This window comes from Olea europaea, unplaced genomic scaffold (genome assembly GCF_002742605.1).
Source record: "Olea europaea var. sylvestris unplaced genomic scaffold, O_europaea_v1 scaffold770, whole genome shotgun sequence".
Taxonomy (NCBI): domain Eukaryota; kingdom Viridiplantae; phylum Streptophyta; class Magnoliopsida; order Lamiales; family Oleaceae; genus Olea; species Olea europaea.
In genome coordinates, this window is record NW_019266118.1 from 86,753 (window position 1) to 98,998 (window position 12,246).

The window sequence follows — 12,246 nt, forward strand, 5'->3', positions numbered from 1 at the left end:
CCACTCCTACACTCTTCTTCTTTCTGGGTAAATTCTAATCTGCAAAAGTGTCAATGTTAACTTGGGGGTAAATGCACCATTGTGTTGTCAAATCTAGAAAATGAATTATCTAAATTGCGTAGGAGAGTCGTAGGTGAACGAATATTTTAGGAAGAAGGAGTTTTGTGCAACAGATCAAGAGTTCTGCCTTATTGCAATTTTTTAGGTAGGTAGATGAAGATCATTTCTTGTGTCAGGTTATTATGATATGTGAAAGTTTAAGCTTATACCTTCAATTGTGTTTGTTCCTTAAATTTTCCTTAGCTTTCGTTTGATTTGAGAAAGTACGGTTTCATTTCGTTTGATTGTTTAAAAATTTGCAGAATTTAATCCTTGCGGGTACTTTATAGTCAAACCACATCAGGTTGTACTCATCTTCTTCATCGAGTTTTCTCTACTTCTTGGAGCAATTTATTTGCCTTATGTTATTTGCATTCTTCTTCTTCATGGTTCATTTCTTAATACATGTACTTTTGTATTTTTCATGTGATCGAAAGGGAGTATTGAAACTAAAAATCAGATTTTAATCCCTATCAAACATGGGCTAAATAGTAATATCATGCCAAAACTGACATAACATGTTTAGAAACAACCTGAGGAGTAGATTGCCAGCTTTATGAATATGGGTTAACATGTTCGTGTAATGGATGGGATAATTTTAGTGCCTTAAGATCTTGTAACTCTTTTATATAGCCTCCTATTTTCTTTTGTTTGTATTTCATAGCTTTATTCAAGAATTCATAGATCATGGATTGCTTGGATTAATTCTAATTATTCTAATTATATCGAAAGTCACTATTCGATTTTCTTTATTGTTTCTTGATTTCTTAAAGGTGCAATAGGATATATACAAACATATTATTGAAGAAGATAATTTTTTAAATGTTTTCCATGGGTTTAAAAAGATAAAGCAGCACCATAGACAAATCAACAAACTGATTATTTGAAATAGAAAGATATCTACAGAGAAAACACTCTCCATGCAACGCAAAAAATGGGCAGAGCAGAGAGAGTGTGCTTTTCGCGCTGAGCGCAACTCTAATTTTCTTTTCCATTTCTTTAACCTAAGAAAAACCTCCTCCCTAAAACTTGCACCTATCATTTCTTCTTCTCCATGCCTTCTTTCTCCCACATTCAATTCGAGGTCGACCGGATCGATTCCACAATTGGGATCACGCACTTGGATGCTTCCATTTTAGTCCATGGTGAGTTGTTCCTCGTCATATTAACACATTTAGTGCACTCCAGATTCGCTTACCATTGATGAATGAATTGAAATTTTAGGCATTTTTTCGATTTTTGGAGAAATTTTGAAATTGTCCATTTTTTTATGAAATTTTAATCAAATTTGTCTGGAATGTGCCAATGAATAAGACTTAGCAAATTTTCTCCTGACGCACGGCCAATTTTGGACAAATTCCTTCATTTAGGCTTTCGTTTATGCATTTTTGCCTTTTTTGGTAAATTTTATTTTGATTATATTTCATTTAATTTAACTCAGATTTGAATTCTGTTTGTTAAAGGATAAACCTTAGGATTATGACTCTCAAATTTAGTCATTATCTTGCTTTTATCTTTTTGGAAAAAATTATTTTTTTATTTTTTCAATTTTTTCGAATTTTCCTAGGATTTTCGCTATATAAAGCATTGTAAGCATCTGTGGCCGTATTGATTGACAGAAATAATATTTTTCATGAGTTTTTTTTTTTTTTAATCTTGTGAGATTTATTCATCTTTCCTATAATCTTTCGCTATGACGAGGACCCCAAAAGGATCAAAGGACAAAGAAGGAAGTCAAAAGAGAAATAGTAACTACAAATTGTGGGGGAGAGAGAGTGAATTTATCAAATTGATCTAATTTTGGATAAATAAAAAATTCTTTCTCACTTTTCACTTGGAATAAAATGTAAATGATTGAGACATGGGTGTGAACAATGGAGGTAAGCTCAAGGAGCTGAAAGGTGGAGAAAAAAGAGCATTAAGGTCATTGTTGAAGACTCTTGGAGAGGTTGAACATTTTTATCATTGCATTGGAGGAATCATTGGGTCTATTTTCATTATTATTCTCCATTTCTTATTTTTCTAATAAATTTTATTGGTTTGTTTCATTCTATGGTGATTTTTTTTTTCTTTTTAATCTCAAACGTTAAGGTAATCAATGAATATAATTTAAAAAATTTATTAGTAGTGTCAAGAATATAGTATTCTGGTCAAATTTAAATTACTGCAAAGCATACTCTATTTTTTAGTTCTTATTAAAGTGAAAATATGATTAATATGTATATTTACTTCTTGTTGGTATGATATACTTGACTATGATTGACTTAGGATGCTCATGAATGAAGGAATTTTCTAAAGAACTTTTCATTCTCTGATCTACACTACAGATGATTTTTTAACAAGCATGCAACATTTCATTAAAAGTTTCAACTGCCTAATGGTTTGTGTAATTAAATTATTAGGGTGGGACTTTGGGTCATATGATTTTTACTTGTGAAGTTTTCTTTTTTGTCACTGTGGGAGGATGTCCAAAATATCTTGAGGACTTTGCCATAGTGTCCAGGTCATCTTTTAAGTGCCAAGTTTTTTTTTTTTTTTTTTTGTCATATATAAAAAATATAGACTAAATATTGTATAGTCTAAATACATTTTGCAATGGTTGGGTGTCTCATAGAACCTTAAAAATTATTTTGTGATGAATTGCTTGCTTTTAATACTTTTTATGCGTAGAAGAGTGTTTCTGTCACGTCTTGTCTTATATGCCTACTCTATTATTTGCAATTCTAATAGAGTGGATTTGAAGAGATGATATAATATATTTTTAAGACGTCATGTTGCATTAAAATCTCGACAATGCTTTACCTATTTAAACTTTGGTCAAAATTTGATTTCTAGCACAGCACTTTTTGCAGCTAAGGTCTTTTATTCTCAAGGGGATTATGAATGGAAATATGACTTTTGGTGACTTGATAAATTTCAGTCTTATTACTCTTTTTGTTTACAGATTTTCAAGTTTGGAAATAAGGAAAAACACTTATATTGTCAGCATGATTCATGATATTGATGCTTAAAACTTTTTTCCTATGTGTCGTGATAAATTTGTTACTTTGTTTAAATTCCTACTCTAGTCGACTTCCTTGGAAGGGTTCACAAATAAATATTTCAAAATTTAATCGACATGAAGTCTTTTTCCTTGTTACTAGAGGTATCATCTCATTTTCAGAATTTTCTTGTTTTTCTGTTTATGAGCTATAACCTCAATCATCTTAATATTAATGTGCTTTGTATTGCCCTAAATTAGTGATTTAAGTAATGAATAGTCAACAAGATGAAATATTTCTGCAAAAAGTAACTTCTCTTTTATTGAGAGGAAGATGGAATATCTATGAAAGTTATAATTATGTATCTAATAGAGTTGAATAGCATTTGAATGTTGACAAGCTCTTCTCGCTTTTCTGTAATGTTTTTTCCTTCCTTTTTTCTAGGTTTAGAGTTGGAGATTACAAGAGAAATAACAAGCACCTGATTGTGTTGGAAACAATGTCTAAATCTTTTAAATAAACTAAATAGTGGGTGTGAGTGTTTTTAGAGTTGATGGTTTGTATCATCTTGCAATTTATCTAAAGAACGAGTGTGTAGCTTTATTGCGGGACTGTTATACCTTAACTTGATGTCTACATTTTGATGTTTCTTCCCCTCATATTGCACAAGATTGTGAAAGTTTTTTAATTTTTAATTTTATTTTTTAGGTCATCATTGGAAGATATTTATTGTTCATAATCTTGAACAACTAATGCTTCGGGATAATAACTTTCTGATTCAACCTAATACATTTTTTATTTGTGAATGTTGCCATCTGCTTGAATTGTGCTTCAAAAGTTCGATAAGTAATGAAATTACATCCATAGTTATGTTAAAAGTTATTCATTGACTTAAGGTGGTTTTTAAAATAATTTTATGCTTGGTTTGCATGACTCTTTCAAATCATACGGATCAATTGAGCTTGCAAATAATGGACTTTTTTCACCATGTATATTCGTTCTTACAATGACAATGTTGATGGGTGGATTCAAAAAACGATGATAATTTTTTGCAATTTGCTTGCAGATCTTTCTTATGTCCACTTTATTCAATTTCAGTTATATATTCGTTCAACAACCATCATACACTTATATTTAACATTCACCAACTAACATACAACACACGCTTTCCTCACTAGTATTAATCTAAATCTAATTTGTCAAATAACTAGAAATCAAAGTAAAAGTTTATCAAATTTGTAAGATGTATTGTTGAGATACATAATTCCCTCTGTTATTTCATTTTAGTCTAATAATTAAAGTGAATCATCGATATCATGCGAGTTGGTCAATGTTCCTAATTTATTTAAAAACTTCTTTCGATAGTAATTGAATCTAATTTTGCATGTAACATTTCTATATCTCTATGAAAGATACCAACATACAAGAAAGCATTAAACGAGTTAGAATATCTATAAAAATCATATAAAGCATAGAAGTATATCTCTATTCTCTTTTGAACCTTACAATACTTATTACTACAGTAATGTAAAAATCTAGCCTAACATATTGATATTATAATAAATCATTCTAAATTTAATAAACATCACTTGGAAGTTGAATAATTGATGAGAAATCTTGAATTCTTGAATGACTTCAACAGGTTCTTGATATCTTTTGAATTGTCCTTCCAATCCTTGTGCCAATTTTTTTGTTGAATTCCACTCGATAATATTCTTGCAATTTTCTCAATTGAAATCTCTCACAAATATGAATTTGCCCTCTTCTTTCAATGGATTTCTCTAAGAATCTTGATGTTCTTGAGCTTTTTTTTTTTTTTTTTTTTTTTTTTTTTTGGTTGCGTTATAGAGACTATTCCTCAGTGTGGAAGACATTTTGCTCTTTACATGGCTTGAGTCGATAAAAAATATTGCCCAAAATTTTGTGAAGTTGAGTTTTAATCGTATAATGAAACCTGAGATTCAACCAGATTTATAACTATGTGACCGCATAATCCAAAAGTATGAGACCGCATTGTCTAAGGATAGACAACATACTTTTTTTCTGCATTGCACTACACGACTACATAAACAAATGTACTATGTGATCGCATAGTACAATTTTTGGCTGCCTTTTTCCATTCTTTCAAAATTTGGTCCCCAAAACTTTTGTGCATCATCTTTTTCCTCCTTTTAGCCTATATTTTTGCTCTCTTAGCTCTCAAGTGCATCCAATTGAACTCCTAGCATCTTCAATCTTCGATTAATGATCAATTCAACTATTGTCTTGTTGCAACTTGGTCCACGTCTTCTGTATTTCACTCTTTTTCAAGATTTTCCTTTTGTTTCTTCTAATTTTTTGTTCAACCATTGAGTTTTACTAACAGAAAATAAAACAAGTTAGAATATATTTCATCAAAAGAATAATTAAATATCGTTATTTTATACACTGAATAAGTGTATATCAGTAATCCGAATATTTTAATTTTTCTACCACGTGCCAACCCTCTATTTAAGTATTTAACATACGCGTCACTCGGTAGGATTGCCGTATTGTGCGTCTCTGGATCTGATGGCTAATACAGTCTGCGACTACTACTCACTCTGAATCTCTCAAGAAGAAACTGTGTGTGTAGAAGAGATAGAAAACACCCACTGAAGGTGTATCTGCGTTTTCTAGAAGTTCTTGGCTTTCCAGTTCCAGTCCATTTGTTACCAAAGGAGAAAAACAGAGCAATGGGGGAGGTATCACTTTTTTACTTATTTTGAACCAAATTTCCTATCTTTTTTTTCTTTTTATTTTTTGCTCTTTTTTATGGGAAAATAAGCATTTTATTTTTTGTATTGACACTACTTCTGATTTTTGCAGGAAGAGAAGAGGCCAGAGGAAACGAAGAAGGCTGAGGAGGAAAAGGTGGAGAAAAAAGAAGAACCCACCAAGGATGAGAAACCAACCGACGGAAAGAATGAAGAAAACAATAATGAGGAAGCCAGAGAGGCGGTGCCGCCACCTCCGCCGCAAGAAATTATCTTACGAGTCTACATGCATTGTGAAGGATGTGCCAGAAAAGTTCGCAGATGCCTTAAGGGCTTTGATGGTAATCAGATCCTTTTAATTAATGTTCCTAACTTCCTAGTTTAAACACTTTTTTTTTTTTTTTTTTCAACCTTGATCCCACCTCCCTGATAATTCAATAATAATTACTATTGCTTAATCTGATGTTAGCATAGAAATATGTTTTGACTTTTGGGATTCATTTGATGATATTAGTTCATAATTTATCCTGTCTGTCAACCTATGGCAACCCTTCTCCTTGAACCAGATTTTGGACCAGCCGACCGAGCTAAATTCGGTAAAATTTAAATATACTAAATTTTCTTTCTCCTTTTCTTTTTTTTTTTTTTCCTTCAGGGGTGGAGGATGTTATGACTGATTGTAGGACTAGTAGGGTGGTTGTGAAAGGTGAAAAGGCTGATCCAATTAAGGTTCTTGAGAGGGTCCAGAGGAAGAGCCACCGGCAAGTAGATCTTCTCTCTCCAATCCCGCCGCCACCACCGGCGGCTGAAGAGCCAAAGAAACCTGAAGAAAAGGAGGAGGTCAAAACTGAACAGAAAACAGAGGAGGTCAAATTTTTTCATTATTTTTCTATTAATTTCACCATTGATTTTCAATTCTTTGCATTAATTTGTGTAAAATTTTTTTTGGTTTCAGCCTCCTGTGATTACAGTTGTGTTAAGAGTGTACATGCATTGTGAGGCTTGTGCTCAAGAAATCAGAAAGCGAATTCAAAGAATGAAAGGTGAATTTTTTTATCTGTTTTCATGAGAAATCTTAGAATTTTTTAATGGTCTTTTTGTCTCATATATTTGTTGGGTTCTTTATGCTTTAATTCCCGTTTCTTATGAAACCATTGCAATCTGTTGCAATCTGTACATTCCTTTGTTGGTATAAAATATTCAATTATTCTAAGGTCAATTCAAGCTCAATCTGCTTTTTAGCTGTTTATTTCTGATGTATGCATTGATAACCAAGGATTTGAACGTAGGTGTGGAAAGTGCAGAGCCAGACCAAAAGAAGTCAGAAGTAACAGTGAAAGGGGCATTTGATCTGGAGAAGCTTGTCGATTACGTGTACAAGAGGACCGGAAAACAGGCTGTGATCGTGAAGGTCGAGCCGGCGAAGGAGGAGGAACAAATGAAAGACAAAATAGAAGAGAAGAAACCGGCCGAGGGAGGCGAAAATGAGGCTAAGAAAGGCAAAGAAGGTGGCAAAGAAAACAGTGATGGGGATGGGAATGGGGACGGCGACGGCGGCAAAGAACCACCAGCTAAAGAAGAAGCAGAAGCTGAGGAGCCCAAAATGGAGTTGAAAAAGAATGAGTTCTACCAACACTACCCTCAGAACTATCAAGTTTATCCTCAAAGGATTGTCGAAGACATGTATTCATATCCCCCACAGATCTTCAGTGATGAGAATCCAAATGCATGTTCTGTTATGTAAACGTTGGAGAAGATGAGGGATAAAATAGGGAACAACATGTCGTGAGGGCACATGGGTAAGTGTCCTACGGCCATTCCTCTCTAGACATCTTGTTGTGCACTTCAATGTCTTCATGTGGCCCCGTCTTGGGGTCTCACAGGATAGCCATAAATCTACAGAAGCTGCTATGGAATTATGTGAAGCTTCTGTACCTTTTAATTTTTTGTTTATTGCAATATTTGTCACATACTATGAATAATACTATAATACTAACATATGGATTATATTCTAAAGTTTTGTTGTACTATGCTTTGGTATTCTAGTTTCCACCTCCTTTCTCCTTTCTTTCGAGGTATTCTTTGTCGACGGGATGATTTTTTCAGGACGAGAAGGGAGAAAGGACGACTGGATTCTTTGAACAATTAGCATCCAACTTATAATTCCAAATTGATTTATACTTCTTGGACCAATGGAAAGGGAAGAATAATAGAGTATACAAGTTCTTTAAAGTTGGTTGCTTTTTTTTTTTTTTTATCCTCGTAAAAAAGTGACTTTTTAAAAAATATATTTATTAACTTGAAAATAAGTTTTGACTTACTTTTGGGTGCAACTGTATATGTTGGAACTTGAAAAATAAAAGGTAAAACGCCCTTCTTTTGTAAATCAATGATGCTACACCGCCGAACGCTCACAATTGAAGCTTGGGCCCACTTCCTTTTTTATTTATTTATTTATTTTTTTCTCTCTCTTTGTTATGTGCAATTTTCATTCACACATATCCTGCGCATGTGAGAGGCTGTCATGACTTCTATCATCTATTTTCAATCACTTTGAGTTAATTCTTTGTAAATATATGCCTCTTCATGTATTTTTGTTTCAACTTGCACTCCATCACATGAATTTCATTTTTACTCAGCACGCAGTTTTTGTTTTAACTCCTACTTGAAAATGCAAACTTCATTTTATCTCTTTCTTGAACAGATTTGTCATTCTAAAAGATTCTATAAATAATTTGTATTCATAATATCTATTTTAGATCCTGTTTGATGACCTTTAAATTAAAATTATTTTTCCTACATACTCACATTCAACCTTACATCTATACAAAATAAAATCTTTTGTATGTAAACTTAAAATTTTTTCCTACTTTTTAACCATACATTCTCCTAAAAATTACTAATGGCTGTAAATGGGGGCTTAAATTATGTGATTTAATGGAGATTTTTTGGGCTCTATATTATCCTTTGGTGAAAATAAACAAATAAACAGAAGAGTACTATATTTCTTACAATGAACGATTTTTCTGTTGTAAACTTCTTTTCATCATAAGGAATTATTGTTGCGGGAAAAGAGGACACAGTCTCACATTGAAACGAATGTCTATAAATTTTAATTTTCTTTTGTGTCTTTGTTTCTTGCGATTTTATTGATATCGATGGTATAGAATTAGAGTTTATAAATCTCAACGTTAATATGAATAATTGATACAAACAAGTTGATATAACATGAATACACTTTTGTGAGTTGTAATTTACTTGATAGATGACATTGTGGAATGGCACCCATGGAAAAAACTGTTCAAATGGCCCTGTTCGAACATGGGGCGATGTAGGGGTAGGGTCGACGTGACCCTATTCATCTAGCAAAATCCTAGCACCCATATCTAGACAATGGCACTACCGATGGTCTAACTAACATTAAAAATTGAAGTGTTACTTCTTTAGATACAGTTGGTTATTGGCGACTTTAGGTAAAGTATAATATGAGTCTAGTTAAAATTTATAGTCACACTCTTTGAACTATTGGTCGAAAGATCAGTAGGTCACCAATTTTAATTTATTGCAAATTAATCTCTCAATTTAGGTTTAATTGTCAGTATTGACTTTGTTAATCTCCGTTTCAAGGATAATTCTATATATACATTATGGTGTCAAAAGGGTGTTCATAATGTACACATGGAATTTCATGATTGGAGGGTTCCAATGATATTATGTCACTTGTATTTTATAGATATCATAATGCACATGTAGCATAATCTCAGTTTCAAATACTTTATCTCGATTTTTCACCCAGTGACGCTTTACTACATACAAATGCTTTAACAAGAACATATTTTCAAGATCCCAACTCTGCATGGAAACTATATATCAGATATAAGAATGAAAAATGCCATAAAAAATCTCCAAAATAAAAATAATAATAAATTGAAGAATAAAATAAAATGAGCGAATATTTATATAAAACAACAAATTAATTGATCAGATCATATGATTTTGTTTCAACTACCATAATGATCTTGCTTGAAAGATCTCTTCGTTATTGTCTTCCATACGAAGCAAATGTGTGCATTCGAAATCTTCTTTTGCACTATTATTTTCAGCTATTTTTGCTTTCATGCTTGTTAAGGATTCAAGAACATTGGACTGACGGCATTCTCGTCGATACTCTAAAGTCATGCTTTTTAGATTATAATCTTCCAGAACATTTATGGGCACATTCTGCACATAAAACTTTTATTTGATGTCACAATAAGTTTTGCAGTTTCCTTAAATTGTACAAATTCTACAGTCCTACTTGCTGTCCTAGGTAGCATGGGTCTCCTTACCATACAAAAAAGTTGATAAAAAGCACTTAAAATTACTTCAGAAGCGCTACACTACTAAAAAATTGATGACCAATACCTTGACAAAATACTCTCAGCAAGAGGAGGGCCCACTTTTTTTTTTTTTTAGAAATATTATATTCATGCGGATCCCATGACAATTTGAGTATCTGTCATCCCTCGTATAAAAATTTTCTGGCAGTGTAGCTTTTTTCAAATTACTTTTAAGCGCAACAAAAATGCTACTGTATTTTGACATAGTACTGCTTACTTTTTATTTTGAGTGCATGATTAGTTCATGTTTGGCCCCCATTAAATTAAAATATATTTTTCTCACTCTTTTTATCAATCACACATTTTCAATGAAATAATATTACATATAAATTTAAAAAAATTCATTCCTTTTTAACCTCGCATTCTTTAAAAAATTACTGTTGGTTTCAATATAATTTAAAATAATGGAGGATGGCCTGCCAATCCCAAATGCAATGAAATGAAATTTTTTCGCTAAAGTTGAGTCCGAAAATTCATTATAGCCCAGCCAACCTCAATCTCAGTCCTAGCTCAGTGTCCAATTGGCTAAATTTAGTTCAAGAATCCACAACAATTACATAATCATTTAATTCAGGTTCATGTGACGTAAATAATTTGTTGTCAAATTAGGTATTTTATTGCACGCATATTTAATTAAGTTTAAAAAATTCACTTATAATTAAATAGTAAATTTATAGATGTTATTATCAAAATAAGTAATTATGTCTATATTTAATTTTTAAGTGAAAAGAATATTTGTTATAAACTAATTTGATTAGATATATATTATTGAAGTGAGTCAAACATGAATGTGAAATATATTCAATGTCTTTGGATCATTTCGATATTCCTTGTTGATTTATTATCTTTAAGTGGCGTTAGAATGTGTTATCAAAGACTGCTGCTCATTTTGAATTGTATTTTGAGAACAATGACATTCAACTATATATTTCTTATTGTGTTTCGCTCATAATTTTTAATTGCTTGGAATGATTAGTTGTCAAAGTCCTTTTGGCAGTGTCTCATTAAGGGCCTGTTTGAACCGCATTATTTAAAAAAAAAAAAATACATTTTTAAACAGTGATTTGACATTAATTTAACCACACATTTTTAAAAAAATAATATTATACGCAAATCCTAAATTTTTCCTTACTTTTTGACCACACATTATATATCAATCTATTATTCCAAAATATATTCTTCAAAAATAATGTGGCTCAAACACACATTAAATATTCTTCCACCACTTTATATTTCTAGGGGGCGTGAATTTCCTATTTGACAAGAAAAGTAATGAAATCTTAGGGTTGACATTTAGATTTGTACTAGCTCAAGTAAGTGACCAATTATGCGACGAGTGTCATAAGCTTAGCCTTTTAAACTAGATCTTGTGTGACATGGAACATCTCTTATGGCATGATTTTATTGAATTTTTTTTATATTTTATTTTTATTTTCAGTCTATTCCAACATTTTTTTTACCATAACCGTGGACTCAATCCTACGTGTTCACCGAAATATTCCAATGTCCTATATAATATATTAATTTTACCAATGAATAGCCAAAAGCTTACTAATATATATGCACAATATTTTCGCTGAGTGATAAAGGGCTGTGTTTCTTTAACACAAATAGCAAACCTTTGAAGTTGTCAGCTGCTATGGATATCTGGTTTTCATTCCACATCTTTTAGGATTATTTGAGTGATTGATTATACAAAAAAGTAACTAAAAATATGAACAATTTTCAACTTTGGAGCATGAAAATACACAGAGGGAAATTGCCTTGCAATATGTTGGGTATTTTGATACCCAATAATTCGGGCAATGATTTAAAATAGTTATTGAATTATTTATCGACACCATGGACTTGGCTCGACTTGGAGACGAACTACACTTTTGAATGGCTCGGGTTTGGATTGGATGATTATTTGGTTCGTTGGACAATTTAGTGATTAATATGTAGTTGGAAATTGGCCCATTAGTTTAGGTTATATGGCAGCCCACTTAGAGATCTCTTGACCCATATTTGGTGAACTAAACTAACATATATATATATCACAATGGTTGAATC

At 31.9% G+C, this 12,246-nt stretch overlaps 1 protein-coding gene across 1 annotated transcript; it reads left to right on the forward strand.

Annotated features, from left to right (window-relative positions):
• The first annotated feature begins 5,578 nt into the window (after positions 1 to 5,578).
• LOC111391264 (heavy metal-associated isoprenylated plant protein 7-like) lies at positions 5,579 to 7,831 on the forward strand. The gene is made up of 5 exons (XM_023016436.1): positions 5,579 to 5,803; positions 5,928 to 6,156; positions 6,471 to 6,682; positions 6,771 to 6,858; positions 7,105 to 7,831. Exons 1-5 carry the CDS (start codon positions 5,795 to 5,797, stop codon positions 7,557 to 7,559), a joined length of 993 nt encoding a protein of 330 aa, XP_022872204.1. The 5' UTR covers positions 5,579 to 5,794; the 3' UTR covers positions 7,560 to 7,831.
• Positions 7,832 to 12,246: the final 4,415 nt, after the last annotated feature.

Coding starts and splice junctions, on each gene's coding strand:
- LOC111391264 (XM_023016436.1), top strand. Junction 6,157..6,470: donor ATGCCTTAAGGGCTTTGATG/GTAATCAGATCC, acceptor TTTTTCCTTCAG/GGGTGGAGGATGTTATGACT. Junction 6,683..6,770: donor CTGAACAGAAAACAGAGGAG/GTCAAATTTTTT, acceptor TTTTGGTTTCAG/CCTCCTGTGATTACAGTTGT.